Source organism: Crocodylus siamensis, chromosome 3 (genome assembly GCF_052110815.1).
Source record: "Crocodylus siamensis isolate JL-2025a chromosome 3, ASM5211081v1, whole genome shotgun sequence".
Lineage (NCBI taxonomy): Eukaryota > Metazoa > Chordata > Crocodylia > Crocodylidae > Crocodylus > Crocodylus siamensis.
The window spans coordinates 229784194-229810588 of record NC_143397.1 but is presented as its reverse complement, the minus strand read 5'-3'; the positions used below and the strand labels follow the sequence as shown (position 1 = coordinate 229810588).

Genomic DNA, 26395 nt, shown 5'->3' with positions numbered 1-26395 from the left:
ACTCAAAGAACAGAACAAACAATATGGGTTGGTGAAATATACGAAGTGCACAAAATGCAAAAATGTCAAGGAAACATAGGGTCTTGGTACCTGGAAGGGGAGAAAACACAGTGGCCCCTTTCCACTGCAAGAAGATTTGCTTCTTGTTATCTCACTCACCCCAAGTCACATCAGCTGGGACGTGAATCCAGATCTCCCACATAGTGGGCCAGAACTCTGCCACACAGCCACCACTGGTGGCACTGCTCCAGCCTGCGAGGGGTCTTGACCTTCCCGGAGCCCCAGCCTCACGCGGAGCTGCCTGGCCTCTGATTGCAGGAGCTGGAAGTAGAGCTGGGAACCTCTCAGGTCACTGCTCAGATCCTTCCTGGAGAGCGGGGAGCCTCTCCTGCTGGCTGCAGCCTCTCCTTGGGGATCCTGGAGCCCAGAGGGGAGCCTCTCCTGCTGGCCGCACACCACACTGCTGAGGGTCCCACTGCTGCCTGCAGGTCCTGCTCTTTCAGGCTCTTCTGGGGCACTGCTCCTGCCCCACTGACTCAGCTCTGTGAAGCCCCTTCCTTGTTGTCCCTCACTGGTCTCTCCCATGAGTCAGCCCGTGCTGCCCCTTTTATCCCCCTCCAGGTGACCCAAGGGGCCAATCAGGACACAGAGGGGTGAGTGTCTGGGGCCTTATTGGTGAGGAAAGGGAATCCCAAGTCCTCCAATCAACTTTTGCCCTTTCAAAACCCCTGGACCAGGTCACTGCCAGCCAGCCCGTCACAAACCCATCACAGGGAGGCATGGCTTAAATGCCAAAAGAATTTGAACCCAGTGCCCAATCTTTCCTGGCAACTTTCAGTTCAAAAACCATGACTGAATTTACAGGCCACATCTTTTTGAACATCTGTTGGTTCTGGGGAGAAGGCACTGTATATCAGTGGTTCTCAAAATTGTTAGACTCAAGGCACCCCTTGGAAAATGCCAGCTCTTAAGTTTCTCTGTTTTTTTTTTTACTACAGGAAAATATTAGAGCAATTCTTCTGTTGCAAAGAACTCACAAAGTTCACAACAGGTCAGAATTTTTTTATCACTTTGGATTCCTATTTGAAATGTCTGGGTTTCCCTTATGAATCACGTGTAGGTGTTTGCACACCAAACAGTGATAATATTGTACGTCACCCTTAAAAGGAATTCACAGCACCTTAGTTAAGAATCATTACTGTATACTATGGCCATATAAAGGTGATATGTTCCTACCAAGAGAATCGGACAGGCAAGGTTCTTTGAGTAGATGTGATCTCTTTTATTAGATCAACTGATTAGTTGGAAAAAAGTTTTTAGCTTTTGGGCACAGTCACTCTTCTTCAGCCATAGGAAGTCTCTGCTGTTCCTATGCCTGAAGAAGGGTGACTGAGCCCAAAAGCTTGCTAAGAACTTTCTTCCAACTACTCAGCTGGTCTAACAAAAGATATTACATCTACTCAAAGAACCTTGCCTGCTTATGTCCTTAGACCAGCATGGCTACAACCAAAACCCCGGTACCAGGAAAATCATCACTCTCCTGGTAGAAATTATGAGTGTACAAACATTCATTCAATTTCTTGTTGAGAAACAAGTGGGGCAAAGCCTCCTGCTCATTCCACAGACTGAAGACCCCCATCTGAGTTGGGGGGGGTGCCCCACTGCTCCTTCCTCTCTGTTCCTAGGGAGCAGGAATGCAGGAGCAGGCAAATCTTGCTCCCTGCCTGCTCCTCAGACTGGGGTCTCTGGTTAGAAACAGGCAGGGGCTTTTCCCAATTGCTTCCCGCCCCTTCTGGATGAGAGAGGTAGAGGGGGAATGGCTGCTGCTCCTTCCCTCTTCTTCCCCAAACTGGGCAAAACGGCACTTTGTTCCCTGGGCGCCCAGAGTGGAGTGGAGGAGGCTGTTCCTTACCCATTCCCCAGACCTGGATCTGAGGAAGGTGTGGGGAGTTTTCTCCTCTGTTCCATTCCCCCGTGGGATCGGGAAGAGTGGAGCAGCTGCTGCTCCCCATGGCTTTCCCAGACAAAGAGCATCCCAATCTGGTGAAGGCACAGAGAACAGGAGAGGAGCTCAACACCTGCCTGGTATTTCTCCTGAAAAGCTGTCTAGCAGAGAAAATTTCTCAGAAATTTCTACTGTTGGAAATGAATGCCTGCCTGTGAGACCCATGCTTGTCTTTTTTGAGGTTTCAGTGACCTTTAGTATGTTTATTACACATTTTCTAGATTGAGTCAGTCTTTGGATCTTAAAAACACTTACCTATTCCCATACCTAAATCCCAGATGCCTCAGATTGGGAGTGCAATCCAATTTGATCAGGTTTTGTTGCATAGGCTCGATATACAGTTCAGTAGGGACAAATAAGGATCCTGAAAAACAGTCCAGTGTAACTGAATGTAGGCAACTAGGTTCTCTATACAGGGGGTGAAGAAAGGGACATACAAAGTCTCTAACTGGTTATGGAAAACAAAAGCCAAGATTCTCCAGATACAGTGTAAGTTTTGTTTTCTTATTGCCCTCCTCCCCCCCCACCCCTTTTTTTTTTTTGCATTTCTATAACACATGAGAAGAAAGGAAAGGTCATTTTCAGTACATTTGCCTTCATTCCAAATCAGAAGAAAACTTTTTTCCCCCCATACACAAGATATCAGAAAAGGAAATATTTTGTTTTGGTTCAGGTATGCTTATCTAAAGTGCTCTTTGTAGCAACATCAGGTGAAATATTTTCAGAGTGAGTTTTTAAGTTCATATTCTTTGGCCAAGAAAGCAAACTATATTTGCTGAAATTATTAAATGAGGGAGAAAAATGTTAAATATTTTTTTAAAAGATCTGGGGAATGATTATTAACTTACATGAAGTAAAAGTAACTTAAGCAAGCAAAAATATGATAACTCCTTAGGTTTATTCCAGATATTGGTACACTGGGGAAAATTTGCTTGAACACTGATAATTGTTTCATCATTTTAACATTAAGCTGAAAATCCTTAATATTAAGGTGAAAAAAAAACCACAGTAGGAGATAAAGGATTTGACTGGAGGTAGTTAGAAATCTTAAGGCAACACGGAGGGTTTGTTTTGAACATCTTGTTTCTTAGTACATTAAGCAACAGGGTTGTGCTCCAAACCCAAAGGGATGGAGACGGTTCTGACAGTACTGAATCATTGGCTGTGGCTAAGTTGAGTTACTATGGCAATGGCAGTGCTGCTGCGCAGCTTCTGTTGTTGCTACTGATGCAACAGCTTTGCTGGTGCATAGGGGAAATCTTGAATGTGCACATGCCACGAATGTCTCACCGGGGGAACACACACAAGAAGGCCAGGCCTAGTGGGATGGAGGAGCTAGTTTGCAAGCTTGTAGGTTAGGTGTGTGATTTGCAACCCCACATTTTCTATGGGGACTCTGCAGTGTCAGTGCAGGAGGTCAGTGTCCAGGACACGTCATGCTGTTTTTCTGCCTGGCTGCTTCTATTAAATAGACTTGTGTAATATTTCACAGCACTTTTCATTTAGGAATGCAAAGCTTTTTACAAATATAACAATGACCACCTGACTTGTGTGATGTAAGGTTCAAAGCGGTCTTGGTATTGCCAGGCAAGGGCTGGTACACTTTTTGAGTAGAAGAGCACAGCTTGGAGCAATAGAGGTAACACTCACACACCACACACACACACAGATACACTCAAACACTACACTACATCACACCACACAGACCCTTCTACTGATAACTTAATGTTCCTCAAGCTACAAGAAGAGACCCAAAGGCTCACTGTTTCATGTTCTGCCCCACCCTAGGCATTCAGCATCAGAGGGTTTGAAGGACCTTAAGGCTCATCTGGAAACAAACCCCTTGTCATCGACATCATGGATCCACCCCAAAACCATCCTTGTGGCACCTTCAAGGGGAGGAGAGGGGCTCCAGATGGGCTCGGAAATCTCTTCCCCTTCCCCAGACCGAACCTGCAAGGCCCAAGTTCTAAGCCACATGCTTCACCAGTCCTGCCAGCGTTGGCTGTGGCTCAGCTGACAGTAACTGGCACATATGAAGGGCAGGAAAAGAGAAGCAGGGCAACTGCCATATGTCCCTTTAATTAGTGGATCAGACCAGCTGAGTGCTGGACACTAGCCTGGGAAAGGCAGCTCAGGACTAAAGAGGGGCAGGTGGGTGTGCTGCCATGAACTTGAGCTAACAAGAGGAAATTCTTTTTCACCCAGCATGTAATTCAAGTGTGCAACTCATTGCCACCCCATGTTGTGGAAGCTTCGCCAGATTCAAAAAGGGACTGGACAGATTTGTAGAGGAAAGGGGCATCAGTAGCTATTAGGGAAACAGCCTCTACATCAAGTTCCTCTACTTTAAGTGCTAGAGGCGGCCAGTGAGAGTGGAAGAGTGGGAAAAACCCCTGGTCATCCCCAGTTCACCCTCCCTTTCACCATCGGCTCTCTGCCGCTGTGTGACATAGGGTTTTGGTACTGAGAGCTGAACCCCTGCAAGGTGCGACCCTGGCGCTTCAGGGCAGAGCCCATGCCCATGGCGGTCACAGTCCTGTGCTTGGGGTTGGCGTTGTGGATCACCTTCTCCAGGAAGACCTTCAGCACCCCCTGTGGGTGATATCCTGATAGGCGAGGCAGACACGCTTCAAAACATCGTGGTGAGCCAGGTGGTGGGTGGATGGCCGCTTGCCAGTGTTGTTACGCAGTGGTGCTTCCTAGCTCCAGCGCTTCTAGGCCTGTCCATAGTAATCACCAGAGTGCGGCTGGGTACGTGTGAGCCTCTGGAGGATCCTAATAACTACCTCAAAAGAACAGAAGAGCTGCCATTTACTGGGCCAGACCGTAGGGCCAGCCTGCCGGGTGCGCACACTCAGCCAGGAGTGCCTGCGGTGAAAGGGGCAAGGGGCCGGGGGCCTGGGGCAAAGCGCTTTGTGACAACCTCGGGCCTTATCAACAAGGAGACCCCAGGGCGGTGGGGGGCAGACGGTCCTCCAGGAGAAGGTGACCTGTGACACCGAGCACCACCGGGGCCCCCACGGCGCGGGCTCCACCCTGAAGCGCAGCCTGGCACAAGCCGGGTGGCTACAGGCTCAGGGCAGAGGGCGGTGCTGCGGGCGACGCAGAGCTGGGTGCGACGTGCGGTCCCCCTCCCCGGGTCCTCTGTCACTCGCAGCCCCCAGCCTGGGGGGTGGAGGAAGGGGCGACTCCGAGCCCGTCCGGCTGCCGCCCCGCAGCGGCCTTGCCCCGGGCGGCCCCGCCGCAGCCGCAGGCGGAGCCGCAGAGCCGGGCTGGCGGCGGCGGCGGCACCACGTGTCCGGGCGGGCGGAGCGGCGCGGCGCGGCGCGGCGGGTCCTTGCGGCAGCCGCGGCTCCTCCTCAGCCCGCGCCCGCTCTCTCATGCCAGGTGCCTGCCGGCGGCGGGATGGGCCCCCTGCGCCACAGCGCCCAGGTGAGAGCGGCCGGGGCGCAGGTGCGGGCAGCGCGGCGGGTGCCGGTCGTGGCGCGCGGGATGGGAGCGGGGCGGGGCGGGCCGGGCTGTGGCGGGCGGGTCCCTTCCCGCAGGCCGGGGCGGGGTGGGGGCTGGACGGGACGGGACAGGACGGGGCGGCCTCTGACCGCCCGCCGTGTGTCCGGGAGGAGCAGAAGGTGCAGGCGGAGAAGGAGAAGGAGAAGGAGAAGGAGGTCTCCCGCAGCCGCATCCCCCGCCTGGTCCTGCGGCCGCCGCTGGCCCCGCCGCCGCCGCTGCACAAGGTGTCCCCGGCCTCGGAGTCGCCCTTCTCGGAGGAGGAGAGCAGAGACTTCAACCCGCGCAGCTCCTCGGGCGGCTCCGCCAGGACCATCAGCAGCAACAGCTTCTGCTCAGGTAGGGGCGGCGCGGGGGGAGGCCGCGGGAGATGGTTGCCCCCCGCACGCCGCGGCCCCGGCGGCCCATGGCTCGGCCTGGCGGGCACCACGGGGCTGGGGTGGGGCCGGCCGTGCCCGCTGAGCCTCAGGCGCACCCGTAAGGGCTTGGCGCGCAGAGAGCCCCCTGCCCCCGCACACCCCCCTGCGTTGGTTTGTTTGCGGCAGGCGGTAAGTGAACCTCTGTGTTTCCGTTTCAGGCCAGAGCGGCTTTTCTATCCTATCCCCCACTTTTTTCTCTCCTGTCCCCCACTTCAAAACTTTTCTATCTTATCTCCCACTTCAAAAGCTGGCACCTCCATTGGCACAGAGCAGCCTGGTAGATCAGTATTCAGAGGGGGAAAGGCCCTGGGGAAAGGCAGCCTTGGCAGACTGCTGGAAAGCAGAGGGTCCACGCTGGGAAGCAGGCGGGCTAACGGCCCCTGGGGATGGCAGGCTGAGGTCATGGACTGGGATCAGGTTTTTATTTTATTTTTTTACACAAAACTCAGCATTGATCCGTCTGGGGAACACTGCATGGAATCAATAGCCATCTAGCAGCGTGGGTGGAGAAGTGGTGGCTGCAGTCTTCAGTATCCAGAGGAAATTAACTTGGTTGGAAAAAAACTTCGGTTTCGAAGATGAGTGGTCAAGAGGCTGCTCGTACTTCTGGAGAGTGTTTAGCAAAACGTAGGGTGTACATAGGAGATGCTGGACCCACAGAAAGTGCAGGGACTAAATGACTTACCAGAAATAAACCAGATGTGTTTGTCATTTCCTACCACTGGCTCTTGAGGTTGTTTGAAATATCTTAATATAGCCCTTTCTAACATGGAAAATTTGAAACCAGGTCTCTGACTTATCGTTTGAGCCGCAGAACCAAGCAGGCCTCAGAGTCCAGAACCGGCGACTCTGTGAACGTTCCTGTCAGTGCAGTGGGAGACGTACCTTGGGTCTGAAAAGGTTGAGAATCCTTGCAATATCCACATGTGTTTCAGTGAAGTGACTGACCCATTAGCTTCCTTTTAATTTTTAAAAGTGTGGAAGTACATGGAAATCTTTTTCCCATTACTTTTGGATTTTCCTGTTGTATTTTCATATGATTTTCAGTTTACGTATGTCCCCATGAGACACTGTAAACAGAATATAGGGGTGGCTTCAGGTAATTTTCTATTGCAGTGCTTCATTTTGAATTGTTTTCTTGGAAGTAAGTTTGTATTATGCTATCTACAGAACTATCCCTTGGGGTTAGAACTTTTGTCCATGCCCTAGTACTCTCCCACCTGGATTTCATTTTTCAAGTCTATTCAACACACTAGAGGAGGATCCTCCTCTTTTTTCCTTCTTGAGGCCAATTGGTAGACTTGGCTGTCTTCAGTAGGTGTCTCTATATCTATATCTATAGATGAAGACACACACACACACCCTGATCTCATATTTTGGCATTGCTAAGGCAACTCTCATAGTGATATTCAAAGCTATAATTTTCAAACTCCTTGATTTCCTATTAAGATTCTGCACATCTTTTGATGACCATACCTTATCTCTAGTAAGCACTTGTTTCCTCTATACGGTCTATATTAGTTCATTTCAATGTTCTTTGTTGTTCCTGGCTGGCACCTCTGCAGTTGTTTCATGCCATACCCCTAGAGCCCCTTCCTCTCCTCCTTACCATCAGACCTTGTTCTCCCTGAGTGCATGGAAGTGAGGAGCAAATTGGAAAAAAACTGACTTTGAAAGACACGTAGTAGGAGCAACTTGCATAGAATACCCATAGACTTAACTCATCCAGAATTGATGTATTTTTCCTTTTTTGAAACGGCTGTAAGTTTTGGCACAGGTACACCATAAGCATACTTTAAGGAGCATGTTTACAACTACTTATGCATAGTCTGTATTCTGTATAATAGACCAAAACCAAAGGCTTGTTATTTACCACATACTTCATTGGACTGGGCCTCACCAGAGTCAACAGCATTTCAAGACATGGTGACCCCACAGCTCACCATTGCTCAACATGTGCATTTTCGGGATACCCCCCACAAAGGATCCATGTACTAATTAGCACCAACCCCGCTCATGACTGGAACTGAGATTTCTTGTCATGGGATTTTCCAATAATTTATATGCAGACGAGGCATAGGGCAACCTGGCCTTGCTTCACTTCATGGAAGGCGGGACCACACTAATTATGTGACAGGCTGAGAGAGGAAGCAGAAGAGGGATTCTGGGTGACCTGCTAGTCTTGCTTGGTAATGTTTCCCAGATATTTAAGGCTGGTGAAGAAGCAGGAATCACTGGAAAAGAGCAAGAAAGGTGCAGTTCAGCTGTGGAAGTGAAGTGGAAGTTGACATGTATGCAATGCAGTGGCTCACAATAACTTTAAAAAGAGTTGGTGCTGAATGTGATTGTGCTCAGTGGGCCCTGTCATATGCCTTATTCAGATGGGCTGTACTAATCTGTCCTTGTGGTAGGCTCTCAGCTTTCATGGACTAAGAACAAGTGTAATCACTGCAGTGGTGTGGCACCCAAGCCAAGATGGATTTCAGTGGCATTATGTGGTGGAGGGCACACCCTTGTCCAGATGCACTATAGACAGGAGTCTATGAGTCTTGTAATTAGCTTCCCACTGGTCAGCTTCCAGTGGGAGGATCTTGGCTACATGCCTACTTTTGAAAATGGGGGACTCCTCCCTAGCTTGCTCCTGAGGCTGTTGGCTAAGGGCAAGTGAGACTCGGGGGCATCTGAACCCGAAGCCTCCAGGCTTGGGCCTGCACATAGGATGCCTTCTAATGAGTTTGGAAGCTTCTGAAGCTGCAAGCATACGGTGTTTGAACAATTGAGCTTTGCTTAATCAAAAGGATTCAGACTAGATCTGGCTAATTTGACCCAGAACACAAAACAATCCTCCCCTGCCCTCCCCCCCTCCCCCCAAAAAAAAGTGGTAGTGTCCCATCAGCATCTTGGCTTTTTGGCTAAGATCAAGCGTTTTTGGCACCAAGGGAAGGGTGTTAGGGCTGGCTCTGATCCTCCTGCTGCTGACCTGATATTTCCTAGTGATTCCAGGCCTGATGCCAATTCCCTGTGGAGTGAATGCCGGCCTGTTTTTTTTTTTAAAAAAAAGGCAAAAACATGGTTCCTATCAGCATGTTTGCTCACTATGGGCCATATGTTGTATAGTCATACTCAATGTTGGCTGCATTTAATCAGCTTCATAGTTGGTTCCCATGACTGAGCACATGCTGTTTTTGGCAACAGGTTAATGATAGCCATTGTATTTAATGAGGGTTCCTTGTATGCAAATGTAAGACGAGGAGCCTTTTTCTCCATGCCATTTAAAGGTTAAAGATATATTGAAACATACTTTCCTTTTCGCCAAATGCTTTTTGCACAATAAAAATAGATTAGGAAACGTACATGTCTTTATCAGTAAGTACACATCTTGTGACACTTACCTACCTCATCCTCCCTGTCTTTTATTCATGGTATGGCTCATTTGGATTGCCAGGAACTTTGGGTAGGGATCTGCAACTTTCGAACTGTCAACTGACCTGCACAGCCATGATGATAAAATGCAACATGATAACATCCAAAGAGGTGGACAGATCATCAGGAAGATGACCTTATGGTGGCAAAAAAAACTTGTGAGCATTGAAGTAAAGATCAAGAACCCTCCCTTCTGTAACCACTATTACATGCATCCAAAAAAAGAAAATTACCTAACTGTGTAAGCACAGCTGAGCATGAATCAACAGCTGGAATAATTCCTTTCCCCTCAGCCTTTACCTTGAAAAGTGGCCATGTCCCTTATCTTTTCCCTTATTGACATGGGATTCATCTTTTCTTCCCTTAATAGAATTGGTTGTTTTCCCCAGCCCACTCTGAATTACAGATTTCCTGTGTTCTTCCCCAGAGCTTCTGAGTCTGTTAAAATTCCTTGTCTGCTTACATCAGCCCCAATGCATACCAGAAGGCTTCAAGGTCTTCCCTCCCTAATTGACAGCCGCGGTGCCTTTTGGGGCACACTAATGTTGTTTCAGGCTGGCAGTGGACAGAAAATAAAAGGGATCAGAACCTTTGGGAACACTAATGGTGCTGCAAGCTTGAAGGCATCAGGCAGGTGACAGGGAAAGAAATATCACTCAACAGGAAGATAAAAGCACTTAATTTTGTTTCTTACGCTGTGCACTGAGGGAGAAGCATTTGTTCTGCTTGACCTCAGATGGGGTGATCTGTTACCCCTCAGTTTTAATATAGACTAGAAAAGATGTTATCAAGGAACTTAATACATGTTCTTCAATTTACTCAAAATGTAATATAATTAGCATAAGTTACCAATTATATTAGTTTCTGTTTTGTTTTTGTGAGTACAAAGGCATGGTGTGAGAATAGTCACTAATCTTATCAACTCAGTTTAAGGTTAAAGATGTATTGAAACATACTTTCCTTTCTGCCAAATGCTTTTTGGATACTAATAATAGATTAGAAAATGTGTCTTTATCAATATTTACAGCATAGTCCCTATAGAAAAGTTTTATGGGCTTCAGTCAGTGCTGGTTGCCATTTGACATCAGAGTATTTCTTTTCCCTTAACCCTGCCCTACTTGGTTTGGATGTCAGCCATAGGACTCAGATGTCAAGCTGTGAAAAACATTCTCCCAGCAACATCATGTGGCTAAGTTGCTACTGAGTATTTCCCCATGTCATGCATGTTTTCCTTATAAATTGCACTGAACTTGGTTTTGAAACTGCTCCCCAGACTCACCTTGTCAATCAGGAGGGAAATACACATTTTAAGCATCACCAGCCATCCAATTTATAGTCCCGTTTCTGCAGCTTCCTCAAAAAAGAGGCTCATTTAAAGACTTCTTTGGCAATTCGAGTTACAGTATTTGTCTCATAGGCGATAACATACTTAGGGTGGAGTGCTCTCCTTTATTCTTGTTTTTATATCAAGGGGATTTCTTTACAGATTGAAGGCACTGTTTTGCTGAGAGTAGCTAAATTTAGTAGTGTATGTAGGCTTCCATTTGACTAGCAGGTCAGGGCTTTAACTCTTCTTTAACTTACTTTTTAACTCCTTGAAAACTTTTTTGAAAGCCTTTTTTAATTTTATCTGTGTGGTGGTGCTAAATTTTTCTTCATCTTTGTATCTATTGTGGTATAGAATCAAATTTAGTAGGTAACTAGAAACAGTGCTGAAACAGCTAGCTAGCGAGCTGTGCTGAGGTGGTGTAGCCATAAAAGAATCACTTCTGTATTTAATAATCAGTTGCAGTAATGGACTGTGTGAGCCAGAGGAGCTGTTTTGTTTTGATAGTGAAGTATTCTTCTGGCTGTTCGTCTCACCTGCAGTTTCCTCGTCTAAATTAGGACAAATAGTATTCCTAGTCCTAAAGTCATATGACAAACAGAGGTTATAATAGGTGAATATTTATTACATAGACAATTTGAGCCAACATTTTCAAAAATTGGAGTTTGGAGCCTATCCTTAAGCTTCTCTTTTTGAAACGTTGCCTCTGTTTTCAATATTTTCCTCTCCCTCGCTTCATTCATGAACACAAAGCAAGCTTACTTTTCTTTCTCTTTCTTGTTTTGCATTCATAGGTCAAGAAATATATTCAGAATGTGCATTTGCATTGTAAATTCACTCTCTCTGCAGCAGGAAATTCTGTTACCATATATACCGTGAATAACTTGAGCTTCACTTGAATTTGGAAACTATTTTACTAATTGAGCTAATCGTCGATAGGGGCTTGGGACAGACATTCAAAAAGCCTGAGCCTGAATTGCTTCAATCTTTCCAGGTTAGTTTAACCTGGGTAGGCTGAATCAGTTTGACACCGTCTCCCACCTCGTCCTCGTTAAAAAAACTAGGTGACTGTGGCATTGATGCCTACACAGTCAGCTGGATTGCAGATTGGATGGAGGGTCGTACTCAGAGGGTGGTGGTGGCCGGGTCATATTCGACTTGGGGAGAAGTGGGCGGCGGAGTCCCTCAGGGCTCCCGCGCTGTTCAATTTCTTTATCAGCGATTTGGACGACGGGGTGAAAAGCAACCTGTTTAAATTCACTAGTGATACCAAAATTTGGGGTGAGGTGAGCATGCTAGTAGGGAGGGAAAGACTGGAGCAAGACCTGGATAGGTTATAGGGGTGGGCTGACAAAAACTGGATGTATTTCAATACTGACAAGTGCGGGGTGCTACACTTGGGCAGTAGTAACCAGGAGCACACTTATAAGATGGGAAACTCCCTTCTTGAGAGCGTGGAGGCAGAAAGGGATCTTGGAGTCATTATTGACTCCAAGATGAACATGGGCCGACAGGCCTAACCAGACCTTGTTGTGCATCCACAGGTGCATCTCAAGTAGGGCCAGGGAGGTGATCCTCCCCCTCTACGCGACACTGGTCAGGCCACAGCTGGAGTACTTTGTCCAGTTCTGTGCGCCCGACTTCAGGAGAGATGTGGACAACATTGAGAGGGTCCAGAGGAGGGCCACCTGCATGATCTGGGGTCAACAGGGCAGACCCTACAATGAGAGACTGCGGGACCTGAACTTGTTCAGCCTTCACAAGAGAAGGCTGAGGGGGGACCTGGTGACCATCTATAAACTCACTAGGGGGGAACCAGAAGGGTTTGGGAGAGACCTTGTTTCCCCTAGCGCTCCCTGGCATAACAAGGAATAACAGCCACAAGTTGCTGGAGAGTAGGTTTAGATTAGACATCCATAAGAACTGCTTCACAGTCAGGGCGGCTAGGATCTGGAACCAACTTCCAAGGGAAGTGGTGCTGGCTCCTACCCTGGGGGTCTTTAAGGAGAGGCTTGATGCCTACCTGGCTGGAGTCATTTGAGCCCAGTTTTTCTCCTGCCCAGGCGGGAGGTCGGACTTGAAGATCGACAAGGTCCCTTCTGACCCTACTTCTATGATTCTATGAGTTTATAACTGCACAGACGTCCCAGAAATTCGGGCACATGCCTGCAATGGCTCAGGCTAGTAGTTGGGGGGTGCTAGAATTGCCCTCCTTTCACATCCACGGTGTTGAGCTCAGGGGGGCATGGCCAAGATGCTCTGATTAGGAAGGGGTCCTCCACCCCCGATCAGCCCAGCAGGGAATTGAGAACACAGTGTTTATCCCTTCATTAAGAAAACAACAGAGGGACATTACTGGCTACTTGTTGATTCTGCCTTTGTCCTGTCTGCCACAGCATGGACCGTAGCCAGCATATGGTCTGCTAGCTAATGCTGAGAGGTGTCTTTGTAAGGCAGAAGGGACCAGGAAATCCCTGCTTAGCAGGGAATGGGGAGGGGAGAGGGAGAAGCTAGGCAGATGCCTGCAGTCTCTGCAGAGCTCCAGCTGGGGAGCAGAGAGGAGGGGCCAGCCCTGCTGTGGAGTAGAGAGCCCCACCCAGCCCAGAGAGCATGCCGGGATGCTGGGGGAGTCTGGTTTAACTTAAATGAGCAAGGGGTCTGGGACAGACATTGTATAAACCAGTTTGACCCAAATTGGTTAAGTCTCATACTACATTCAATCAGATTTCTCTCCAGCTGGTTTCAGCCATTTTCAAACTGGTTTATGTGCACTGAACATCTGTTCTGTTACAGGTTGAAATCAGTTTCTGATCAGTTAAACCGGTTTATTCATAATGTTTGTCCCTAGCCAGAGAGGTTAAGTTAAGGGAGTATTAAGCTGTGAGAAAACCAAACATGCTGTGGATCTGTATTTATTAAAATATATTTGAATATGCCTTGTTTATAGCTAGTTACAGATCACTGAGTCTGGGGATCTGTCCATGTGCACAAAAGATATATTTTCAATAACCTGAAGCAGTTAATGTGCTGTACTTTCTATCATGGTACAGTACATAATTTCATGCTGGAAAAGGGAGATAAAAATAGTTGTTTATTATGCATGCTTTAAGTACATGTTTCTGAGGTGGAGGAAGGCTAGAAAAAGAAAATTGCACTAACTGTATCAGTGAGGCTGTAATGCAGAGATTAAATGTAAGCGTCCTTAATTAGTTTGATATGTTGTTGGGCAAATGGTAAAGTACCCTACTTCAAATATCACATTTTATAGGAAGAAATGTTTTGTTAGAAGGGTCTTTTATTGCTGATTCATTCATGTATTCTTTTATTGTCATTTACTGCATCAGAGAAACATGCTTGAAATTGCTGTCAAAGGCAAATTTCCCATTTTAATAATCATTCTTTATACCATTTGTTTGATCTCTAACATCTAAAGTAGAGTCCTTCTCAAGCTGTCCATATGTATTCCTGAAATATATTGCACTCTATGCCCCCATGCAGTGTAGTTAATACCATAACCTTCATTTTTTCTGTATCTAGAGCCAAATTTTGTTTTTAGCTGTGCTTGTGGCTTTTATGCCAAGACAGCACTTGGCCCAACATTTCTGTTTTTCAGTGCTGCTTTCTTGGAGATTTCCCTGCTAGAGCATTCTTGTATGCATTACTTGTAAACAACTAGCCTACTTTTTCTGTATTGTTTAAGGAAGTGGTGTTTAAACGTGATGGTTAGAAAACTCCCTAAATATTAAGTGCAGTCTCCTGTTTGCCTCTCATTTTTGATGATTTCTTTTTAATTCCACTGTTCCATCATACTAAGTGAATGTCTTTGTACCCTGTACCATACAACAGCTTGGAAGCTAAGACATTTGACCTTTTTCATGTCTGTGTCACCTGTTATATTTATCACTCAGCACTGTGAGCCTTGAGAGCTTGATCCAGAGTTTACCCAAGTCAGTGGAAAGACTCCCATTGATGTTACTGGGGTTTGGATCATATCCTAAGAGAGGAGCAGCTGGCACCTTGTCCATGAGAGAGCACTGTTTGTTACCTCTAAATACATATGATGATAACAATAATGACTTAAAATTCAAATCTAAGTGCTGTATTTGTATCTTTCCATAAAAATACCAAATCTAAGACATTTGTTTTTTGAAATCTTTAATTTGATTTTTTTATGGAGCTGAACCTTGTCAGGCCTTAGGACAAACATGGCAAGACTTAACAGAATGAGAAAAACCTCTTCCTTAATTAGAAGATCTCTGTGCTGCTGAATGAAAAGTGATGAAGAGAAGCGTGGCAATACTGTGATATTTTAAAAGCAAATTTTGCTCTCAAGCCCAGTATCATGTCTTGATACTGATAAATTGACATCCAATGCAATTTCACACTCCTGGTGGCAAAGCTGTGTTGTCCCATATGTCTTAAAGTACAACTTTGTCTTTACCATCCACTTCCACTCCCAGAAACATCTTATGAATGTATGCAGTGATTGATAGTCTTGCACAGGGATATTTAATGTGCCCCAAAGCCAGTATACAAATAGGCATAAAAACAATTTTGAAGCAGTATCATAGACAAATAGGCCCAGAAAGCATCTCATGAGATCATCTATCCCAGTGGTTTTCAAATATTGTCACTGAGATTCTGCAAAGAGATTAAGGGTAATGGTGGAGCAGGCCAGGAGGTGGTGGGCTGCCATTGCCAGTCCAGGCTGCCTGGTTCTGTGTTAGCTCGCATGGCTTGCAGAGCCATGGGTAGGGGCTCTACAGCAACAGAAGTGATATGAAAGGGTTCCATGTCTAGACAACTCCATGCTCAAGAAAGGATCAACCCTATCTGAACCAAAAGACTAGACGGGAAAGTACAGCCTTTCTGGGAGTTTTCTGCTCCACGTTAGGGGAGTGCGATGCAGGCTCTATTCAGTTCGGATTTGGATTCAGCCCAAATCAAAGACAGTGATTCAATTTGTTGATTCAGATCACTGTCCCCAATGCGATTTGGGTGAATCCAAATCTGAAGATTCAATGCTGGTTCGGAGAATTGGTGATTTGGACATAGAAAAAACAGCTAAAGCTGTGTCTATATACCTTGAGGTACCAGTGCAGCCTATGAACGCTGCGATGCTGGAGCAGATGGAGCATCCCACAGGAGCATGGTGGAGGGCTGGGGGGTGGGCCAGGTGCTTGGTGGTAAACCTGGAAGTGGACCGGATGTACTTCTGGTCCACTTCTGGGTCCACCAGGGAGTATGCTGGGGACCCCCCCTGTACCTTCCTGGCTCGGCAGTCAACTACAGGGAGAACCCAGGTGTTCCCCCCAAACCTAGGGGGCACCAGTTGGTGAGCCAGGGGGGCACGAGGGAGCCCCCCAGCATGCTCTCCAGCAGACCCAGAAGTAGATCGGAAGTGCTTCTGGTCCACTTGCGGGTCTGCTGCTGAGTGTGCTGGACAGCCCCCTGCGCTTCTGTGGGACACTCCATCTGCCCCAGCATCGCAGCACTCGTGAGCCACCTGGTACCTTGAGGTATGTAGAAAAAACATTTAAAGCTGTGACCATGTCTGAATTTTTCCGAATCTTTTCAAATCAATTCTTAGGGTTTCAATTCAGATTTGAGATTCGGCCACTGAATCAGGGACTGAAGCTTCACACAGCCCTAGTCCACATGGGTTCCTGAGCACTCTCCATGCTTAAGTGTAGTCATGCTGCCAGGGAATCCACAAATGGCTGCCTCTTTGAAATCCTGTTTATGGGAACTTCCCCAGGCAACCTTTTGTTGTATTTCTTGCAAGATTTGGAAGTAGAGAAGGTGGAATGCAACCTTCTCATTCCAAGCCTTCGAGACACATCCAGGTGCAGGCTGGATTGACTCAGTTTGGGTGGGGAGGTAGGCTCTAGGACCTAGCTGTTGTTGCCATTACTTTTCCTAGCAGTGGGACAGAAAAAATGCCCACTACCAATATTTTTCCCTGCAGCAGCAGGGGAAAGCAACTGCTGCTGAAGCCCTCCACCACTGAATGTCACTGAAGCCCTATGTCCACAGGCCAGATCAAATGGTTTCATAGCCCAGATGTGGCTCAGGTGCTGTAGGTTGTCAACTCCTGCCTTAGAGTAGTGGTCCTAAGTTTTTTTAGTATCATTGTGCTTCAAGACACATCTCAGATAATGCCAGCTCCTAACTTTCACTCATTTCTTGGCCATGGAAAAATAACAGAGCAATTGTCTGCTGCAAAGAATTCAGAAATACCACAGCAGATCAGAACTGTTGTGATACTACCAACTCCTTTTCTGAAATCTTGTGAATTGTGTGTAGGCATTTGCACACCTAATGGTGCTGCTGTTGTACAGCACCCTTAAAAGAATCTCAAGGCAGCTCAGGACATTAGTTTCATGCTCTTTTCCCCCTTTTGCAGATCATTTACATCCTGATCAAACATTATATATAATTGACCAGGATGTGTATATGTTTCATAACATTATATTGAGACCTCTGGGATGTATGTTATTTTAGATGCACCATTTTCTTATAGTATCACATTAGTATTTTTCATTGATATTTTTACTACTACTGCCTGGATCCTTTTCATGGATCCTTTTCATGTTGCAATATTAATACTGCTACTTATGTTTTAAGTATAATGACAGAGCCAGTAGACCACAATTATATAGTCTTTATCCATATGGTTTCCTAGAACTACTTTAACCAGGCTTGCAGGACAAACATTCAAATAGGGTAAAGGAAGACTTCCTGCCAAACAGCATTAAATACTGCTGCTCTAGTGGAACCAAGTGGTAGCTAGGCTTTTATAATACAAATATCAGGAGCTAAGGTCCTAAAGATATCATGCTGCATACTCATTTTGATTTATTTTGGTGCAGCACCATGAATTACACATGCTCCCGGAGGCTGGTGGGGCATGGTGACCACCCACAGGCAGTGGCAGTGAGGGCAGCAGCCGGGGCATGGCGGCAGCAAGCAGGGACCTCCCACAGGTGGCCGTGGTGGTGTCAGCAGCAAGGGGTGGGGGTGGCAAGCGGCTACCACCCACAGGCACTGCTGGCAGCGTCAATGGCACTTCTGTCAGGGGGTGCACTGCCAACTTCAACTTCAACTTTTCTATTATTTGTGATTCTGAACTAGTTATGCTGAATGTTACCGGATACTATTAATGCATCTCAATCTTGATATAATTTTTTGTTGGAGAATGCTATTTTTGGTTAGCAGATGACCTAGGCTATTCACAGTCAATCAGTAATTTGTGCTGTATTGTGGAGTGTGGGAATAGGTGTGGCTGGCTGCTTTGCTCTGGAATTCTGGAGCATTGTATAGGGGTTTTGAACCTTTTTGGGTCAGTGTACCCCTGGTGGCCAGACGAGCCTGCCAGCAGCCAGGCAAGGGGGAGATCCCCCACAGTGGCTGATTGGCAACCGGGGTGGGGGCAGTCCCCAAGCAGCCAGCTGGGGAACGGGGAGTGGGAGACTGGTGGAAGTGCCGGCAGTGGCAGCACCCACTGCCGTGTCCCCCCTGAGGCCATCTCAAGTACCTCCAGGATAACATACTCATTTAATAAAAAAATAATAATATAGTGTAAAGTATCCATCAATTGTTAGCCACTTTGTTGCCCTTCTTTCTTATGGGAATTACTATAATTGTATTGATAGCGTCTTTGTCACTATCTTATGTCGTAGAAGTAATAGTCATATATCTATATTGGCTACAACCAGCACCTGATGCTTTAGAAGGCAGCTGTCCCCTTCCTTTCCTAATAAGCCTAATCTTAGTGTACAGTTAGGTTTGCAGTGCTGTAGATAGTGCATATGTGTGAGAGAAAATTCCTTCCTGTACTCCACTGATCATTTTGTAGCCTGAAGCAAGAAGGCTCTTTGTTAAAAAGAAGATGGGAAAGCCGTGATGGAATATTTTAAAAATCCATATAAAGGGAATAGAAAAAAGTAGAAGTTAATGGCAGTGATTTTAAGTTACAAATTTAAAGATTTAGACAACTGAGTAGGGAGGCTAAATCAATCAATGAAATGCCAACAAGAAAAAATGGTTAAAGACCGTAAAAAACCTTTAAAGATATTAGCAACAAAAAAGTCAGGCACAAGTCCATTGCTAAATGCAGATGGGAAAATTATAGCAGTATTGAAAAGGAAATAATGTTCAATGGATACATCTGTTCTGTTTTGTTTTGTTTTTTTAGATGAACGAATGAATGAATGAAGCATGAGGGTATATAGATATAAAATGCTCCCATGTGATGTTATGCATAGCATCTGTTCTATAGGAGGATGTAAGGTAGCATCTGCAAAAATACAAACATTTTCAAAGCAACAGGTCTGGATAACTTGGAAGTTAGCTGAGGAGGTTTTTGAACCTCTGATATAGACTTTTAACAAATATTGGAAAACTGGGGAAGTCCAAAGGACTGGAAAACTGTCAGTGGAATTCCAAGATTTAAAACTTGCTGAGGGGAAGAACTGGAAGCTATAGACCTGTTATTCTGATGTCACTCTTAGGCAAAATAGTTAAATGGTCAGTTTGAGCTACACATAATTCAGGCAGTGAACATGATACTATGGAAAGTAAGTCTTGTCAAACAGACCTGTCACCTCTTAGTGACAGCATTACAAATCTGGTTTATAATGGCTGTATTAATACAATATACTTGGATGTTTGCAAGGTATTTGACACAGGCATCTGACTTCTTGATTAGAAAACTTAGATTATATATATGTAATTAGGAGAGCACATACTTGACAGATCTTACTAAGAGAAAAACTATCTCACCAAGAAGTCTCAAACTGTTGAAACATCAGTGAGTGGGACTGTTAACTGGGAAAATTAATCTAGGGGTTGGAAAATACATCTGATAGTGTGATGCTTAAGGAGCTCAAACTATTTAGCTTATTGAAATGCTGTGGAGTACCTCCACCTGATAAAACTTCTGATAGATGAAGGCTTTTTGAACTTTTAAAGGTATAATAAGATCATAGGGCTGGATGCTGAAGCTGGACAAATTCAGCCTTGAAATAGGACACAGTTTAGTAGTTGTGAGGGAATTTAAGCTTTGAAGTAGCTTTCTAATGTAGGAGTATTGCAGATTGAAAATCACTTGAACTTTAAGATAAAATTGGATAACCAAGACTTGCTTTGATTCAGCTTCTGGGAGAATTCTTCACCTGTGGATATGGGATAGCCCCTTCTGGCCCTACAATCTGCAGTATCTTTACCCTCCCTTCAACCTATCTTCTCTTAGAAGCCTAGAAACAAAGCGATGAGGATGCTGTTGGGGTGTCCCAGACCATGCCTTTTGAGCACACAGGCCTGGGGTATGGTGCTAGGGGGATCACTAGGGTGTCCTCAGGCCTCATTTCTGGGGTTAATGTGCAAAGCAGGCACAGGTGGATAGGGCTTATAGCCAGGGCAGAGAGACCTTTCTCTGCCCAAGGTGGGGGATACCCTGCAAATTTATTACCCATGACTTTTATCAGTTACTGTTTTCTCAACAGTTGTATGATTATTCAAACTAAGTCTCTGCTTATGCATAGATTTTTTTCAATATTTGAACTTGAGCCAAAACATCCTGAATAATTGTCTTGCCTCTCTCCCTTGTCATTGTATTGGATGTGACGCTATCCCTGTAGGTGGCTTTGGAAAGTGGAACTGGCAGGAACCCCGGTCAGAGGGGCAGTGGCTGGAGACAGGATGCCAGCAGCAGAATGCAGCTGATGTTCAAAGTGAAGATTTATTTACAAAACATTATTGGAAGAGGCCTTTGAAAACTGAGAATATAAGTCCAGCTAAGAAAGCCAGGAAAGCGATACATTATATTTTATATTATATTTGCCTATGCAAAGTAAACATCAGTGCAAGGTCAGCAGTGGTGCTCTCCAAAGTGGGGTTTTCAGGCTTTGTCTTTGCTGGAGCACATGCCTAAACAAGATTTGTGTATGAAATATGTCCTATGGTCCAAAAGCTTTTATTTTTCTTTCTGCAGGCAAAATTCTCCCTGAGTTATAAGACCAGTCCTTATCTGACTAGATAACACATACACATTTTCTCTCCAGTAATTGAAGATAAATCCTCTTTCGGATGTATATACATCAGTTACCTGATTGAAACTCCCTAGAATGGGCCTCCTGTCCTCTTCTATTTCTGTGTAGTTCAGATATTTCACTTCTCCTTGCCAACGAATGGCCAGGAAGGTTAAGAGAAACCTGTATACAAAGAAATACACGTTCTTGGTCAGAGTTACCTTTAAAAAAAAAAAAAATGTTCTTAAGAAACACTGCATTGGCAGTGAGTACTTCCGTACCTTTTGAACAGCCTGGTCATCTGAGCATATGTATGAGATGAAAGTTGGCTCTACCAGTGTGATGTGCAGCCAAGTTTCAGTCTTCCTAGTGCACCAAACATTCCACTGAGGTTTCCTAATGCTGTTTTGCAGGGAATTCAGCTTCATTTTAAAATTCAGACTTCAGTTATGCATGTGGAGGAGGCATGAAGATAGGTAGTGGGTAGGTGATTTGGAAAGTGCAGTTGAGCAACACTTTTTCCAGTGTGTGTTGCTTTGCCTTTCATTCTTCTGACGGGATGATCAGCTGCAAGCCAATTGGCAGAAAGATACCGTAACACAGCTGAGGTTATCTAGCCCCTGATGATGGACAGTGTTGTTACATGTACAGCTGTTCCTTTCAGTGTTAGTGTACATTTTGATCCTTCAAAAGACAGCAGCCAAAGGTACATTTGATACTTGCATGCATGGAAAAGGATCTCTGGCAGCACAGACTAGGTTCAGAAAATGCATAGAGGTAAATGTTTCCACACTAATGGGTAGACTGTAAATTAGCACACAAGTTTTAGGTGTATACCTGGTTAAAAATAACAAAACAGTTGCAGGAAGAAAGGGTACAATAAAACCATTCACTTCCTGCAGCTGAGCTAAAACTCTGACTTGATTATTATTGGTATATCTGAAGTTCACAAATGACGTGACTAGAGAAGACTTATTGTTCTTACTGCCAAGTTCACTTTGTTCTCTTGATAAATGTCATGTCACAATGCAAACTGTAGTGCTTAAACAAATTAATTTAATAAGGATATGAATGTAGGAGCTGTCTGGTAATCAAAGCATTCATTTTCTCCAGATTTTCCTATGCTAATCTCTATTCTTATGTCTTAGGTTTGTTGTTGGTGTTACACATATAAGGTTTGTTTAATGCTTTAATTCTTAAAGTTGAAACGTGTGTGTTTGAAACTAAAATCTTCACACATTTTCATCAACCCTGAACTATTGAACAGTAGGTTTTCTTTACTAAACTATTTTTGCATATACTTTATTCTAAAAAAAGGCAGGTTAAGGTTTACAGAACCTGTACAGTGACTGAAATTTGGCACTGTTTGGGAGGGGAGCAGTAAATAGCATCTACCTTCTTAACACACCCAGAGGGAGAGAACATTTCTGGAAAGAGCTAAAGGAATTGATGAAATAAGGATTCTTTCTGCAGAACAGAGTCAGGGTCTGGTAGATAACTTATGTATGATCATTGGGTTTTCACTAGGAAAAGAACACTGGTGAGACCTGCGGACTAATTAACAGAGTAAAACCGGTATTGATCTTGGAGGAAATCACCTTCATTCATCTTGTATTAAATTATGATGTTTATATGCATAGGAATAAAAAGCAAGATAATGTACTGTCGGGCAGAATCCTGAATTAGCAGAGGGTAGACCTATCAAACTGAATTAGGTCTTTTCCTTGTTTCTTTATCTTAGAATGGACTGACTTGAGCTGGGAAACGGCAAGATTGTCAAAGGGACAGACGCATCCAAAATAAAACTTGTTTTCTCTGTAGCAGTCCAAGATATTTGACTGGAATAGGCCATTTGCAAACACTGTAGCCCTTGAAGCTAAATCCCGAGGTAGATTTGTCTCTGTTTCTGCCTCACTGCTGTTGCTTGAAGCTGGCAAAAGTCCCACAGAACTAAGCTGAGCTGTTGGCTGTTACTTACAAGCTAGAATTAAGGCTCTTATTCAGCTGTCCAGGGAGTACTACATCTTCCTAGTTTTAGACGTCTTCTTAGTTTCCTAAGTAAGGTGTCTTCTTAGTTTCCTGTTCAGCCAAGTAAGGCTGCTGAGGCTAGTTCTGCCTACAGTGCAGAGGGGATGGTGACTCTTGCAATACTCACTTATTTATGAGGGTGAGTAAAGAGGCATTAGAAGATGCATTCATAAGGTTTATAAGGAAAAGAAGTAGCTTTGTAAAAAAGGATAAAATATCTTTCTTCTTAGGGAAGAAATTGTGACCAAAATTCTCTGATCTGCCTCTGGGGTGGTACCTGCCACCCTTTGCTCAAGTAGATTTACCATGCCTTTACTATCCCTTTTTATTTTCTTTCTGTCTTTCTTCTCTGGCCCATCCTTGCTACAGGATCAGACTAGGCTGTAGAAAGAACAATGAATTGGATGCAGGTGGACAGCAGTTACATAAATTTAATTGTCCAGTTACTCAGTTGGGTACAAGCACATCTTTGTGTGCCTTGTTATAGCATGTGATACGGAGTTTTATTCTAGAAGATAATGTAAAGGTGCAAATGAATGCTGAGCTTTTATTCACCCATGGGAAAGAACAAACAAATGACTCAGTTCCCTGGGTCAGGTGGGTATTTCAGTGAGATAGTGGTTCAGGACTTTTTATGTAATATAGTCTTCAAAAGTCACTTCTTATGGATATCACAGTACATGAGAGTATTCAAGATGGATTTAAATTACCATGTATGAAGTTTGTCTTACCTGTATCCCATTTTATTTTGTGTTCTATTGTTAGGAGGTTTATAGTGTTTGTATGGCTTGGAATATAATAAGATGTCTGAATCTCTGAGAGATTAATGTTAATGAAAAATGACAAGAGTGAGCTAATGCAAGCTAATATCTCCAGGCTGATGTGGTTTAAACACAAAGACTGTTCAAATGAGGCAAAAGTTTTAGAGCCAGGTGCTACACAGCCACTTGCTGGAAATGAGTGACCACCTGTACAATTTTGATTGCTTTAAAAGAACAATCATTTGTCTTGAAGCATGTTTATTAGTTTTCAGTAAAGAGGAAAAAAAGTTGAATTTCATAGATAAGGGAGTGTATGTAGTTTCAGAGAACCTAGTGAATCAATATTCTAGACCAGTTCTTGTCTCATGTTACAGATATTTATAGATAGAGAACAGACTGGAGGTACTCAGCAAAATAACAGGGAAAAATATAACACAAAGGATTTCAATCTTACCCTTCTCCATCACAGAGTCAAAAACACCCTGCCAAAATCCTTTGGCAACTGTAGATCCAATGTATAATATAACAAATATTTACATTTAACGATATTTGTAGTATTATTAAACATGAATAATGTTTGTCTACATTGATGCTCTCTTATCTAGATAAATGTAAACACCACGCTACAAATGACTCATCCTAACTATCTGGCATGTGCACTGAATTGCACAATATCAAAGTGTACTCAGGCCATCCTCTAATAAAGAGAGTAAGTATTAGTTTGGACAAAGAATAATGGCCGAAACAGGGACATATCAATCAAACATTCTCTTTCTGGTCAGCTGTGGCCAAAGAGTTCATGCTCTTTGTCTTGAAGGCCCATCCATTATTTTGGTATGGATAATTTGCAATAACAGGATAGGAACCTGCCTACTAATTCTTACACTTGATCAGGATTATATTTATACAGACAGTAGATGAACAGGCAAAGTTTGTATAGATTGTGACTATCTATCTATATATGATTATAGAATCATAGAATCAAATGGGTGTTTTTACACATGCTCCAGGGTGGAGGCAGGGGTGCTTTAATTCAATCAGCTCACAGAGCTCTAATTAAAGTACATGCAGCGCCTGCAGCATCACATGTATTCAGCATCCTACACTTCAAAATGGTGACAGAGGTGCTTTAGCTAAAGCTTGTTTGATGTTTAAGTCTGCTCTGATGTGCTAATTATTATACATCAGAGCAGATGTCTAGCACGTATATAGATGCCCCAAAAATGATGGTTGGAAGGGACCTCCGGAGGTCATATAGTCCAACCCCCTGCTCAAAGCAGGACCAGACCCAGCTAGATCATTCCATCCAGGTCTTTGTCAAGCTGGGCTTTAAAAATCCCCAAGGATGGAGATTCTACCACCTCTCTCGGTAACCCATTCCAGGGCTTCACCACCCTCCTAGCAAGAGAGTTTTTCCTAATATCCGACCTAAACTTTCCTTGCTGCAACTTGAGACCATTGCTCCTTGTTCTGTCAGCTGCCATCACTGAGAACAGATAATAAGTTTATAAGTTTATGGTTATATAGATAAGCCACTTCTTATTTTAATATAATTCACATTTTTTGTTACAATATTCCTTCACATTCCAAATAAAAGAGTTTTCAGCAGTTGTCTATAAACTGTCAAAGAACTACAGAAACTGCTATCTGCAATGGCATTTGATAGCCCTAGGGTATCCAGTTATCAGCTTGCATCCACAAAATGGTGCTCCTGTTGGGTGTATGGGAGACTCTGTAGAGAACAAGCACCTTATCAAGTGTCAGTGGAAAGCCTGCATATTTCTGACAACACTGTTGATTGGGTTTAGTGGAATCCAAAGGCTGGGGTTTTCTGCTATGTTCATTTTCCTTATTATCTAGCGATTCTTGTGTTTCATTTTTTGTCTTGTTTTCAGATGACACTGGATGTCCTAGTAGCCAATCAGTATCCCCAGTTAAGACTCCTTCTGATGCTGGAAACAGTCCAGTTGTTTTTTGTACTGGCAGTGATGGAGACTACAACAGAAAGAAATTTAATGCTGTGACTATGAGTGAAGGAAACCCACAATTAGCTCGATATAAGAAAGAAACGAAGGCAAGCCTTGTAAAGCCAGGTAAGTACATTTTCAACTATTTAATTTTGTTAACCTCTGTATTTAGTGTATAAAAGATCAAAAAAAAGTGTATTTACCTGGGGTCACACTTTAGTTAATGAACAAGAATAACCTCATCCTTTCCATGTGATCAGCTGTGGGATTTAAAGACTAGTGGCTTCATAATGCAGATACAATAATCTGATATCTTTATATAATTTTTTAGCCTAGATGGATTGAAATGGATTTTTTTCCTTGTAGTGGAAATCTCAACTATTTTGTCATTTTTCCCTGTTACATATTCAATAAATGAGGGATGCATGCTGTTTTTGATAGATGAAGTCATTTGGAGTAGACTTTCTATGGCATGTATGTGCCTGTTTACATCTCTGTTTTCATAACTCAGCCTTTTACTGTGTGGATCTGAGTGCATGGAACATTAGTGAGAATTTCAGGCATAAATCCAACAGGACAATTTGGCTATTTTTTTGTTTTTAGACACTGATGTTATAAAACCCAAAATGTGAGTTTCATTAAATGTGAACTGTTTGGACTACATGGTCCTTGGTGCAAAGATTATGTAAGGTACATAAGTGAAATTGGTGTTGGGAAGTGTTCCAGCCTCCTTTCTTAATTGATTTTATCCAGTTGCTTTTTTTAAAGTTGTTTTTAATTTTCTCCAGTTGTTCTAATCAGTATTGTGTGAAATAGGCAGAGTTCAGTATAATTGCTGGTATGATCAGCTGAAATGTTTTCTCAATAATGTTACACAGTAATGAGTAGTACTGCTGAGTCAGTAGAGTGGGACTGTGCTTTCTG

The 26395-nt window shown here is 44.2% G+C and overlaps 1 protein-coding gene and 1 long non-coding RNA gene across 3 annotated transcripts in view; one reads left to right on the top strand and one right to left on the bottom strand.

The window, feature by feature from the left end:
- The first annotated feature begins 5221 nt into the window (after positions 1-5221).
- The window catches only part of SYBU (syntabulin), a 59874-nt gene continuing 38700 nt past the window's right edge, over positions 5222-26395 (top strand). The window contains exons 1-3 of one of the 2 annotated variants that reach the window (XM_090040518.1): positions 5222-5440; positions 5635-5854; positions 25400-25597. In XM_090040518.1, coding sequence (XP_089896644.1) covers positions 5414-5440; positions 5635-5854; positions 25400-25597 — 445 coding nt within the window. In that variant the 5' untranslated portion in view covers positions 5222-5413. The remainder of the gene's footprint in view (positions 5441-5634; positions 5855-25399; positions 25598-26395) is intronic. The other variant, XM_090040517.1, reaches the window with a different exon arrangement.
- Positions 6762-21505, bottom strand: LOC149869552 (uncharacterized). The gene is made up of 3 exons (XR_016441490.1): positions 20997-21505; positions 20793-20898; positions 6762-8168 (listed from the first exon to the last, which is right to left on the bottom strand). It is a non-coding gene; the product is annotated as an uncharacterized LOC149869552 (long non-coding RNA).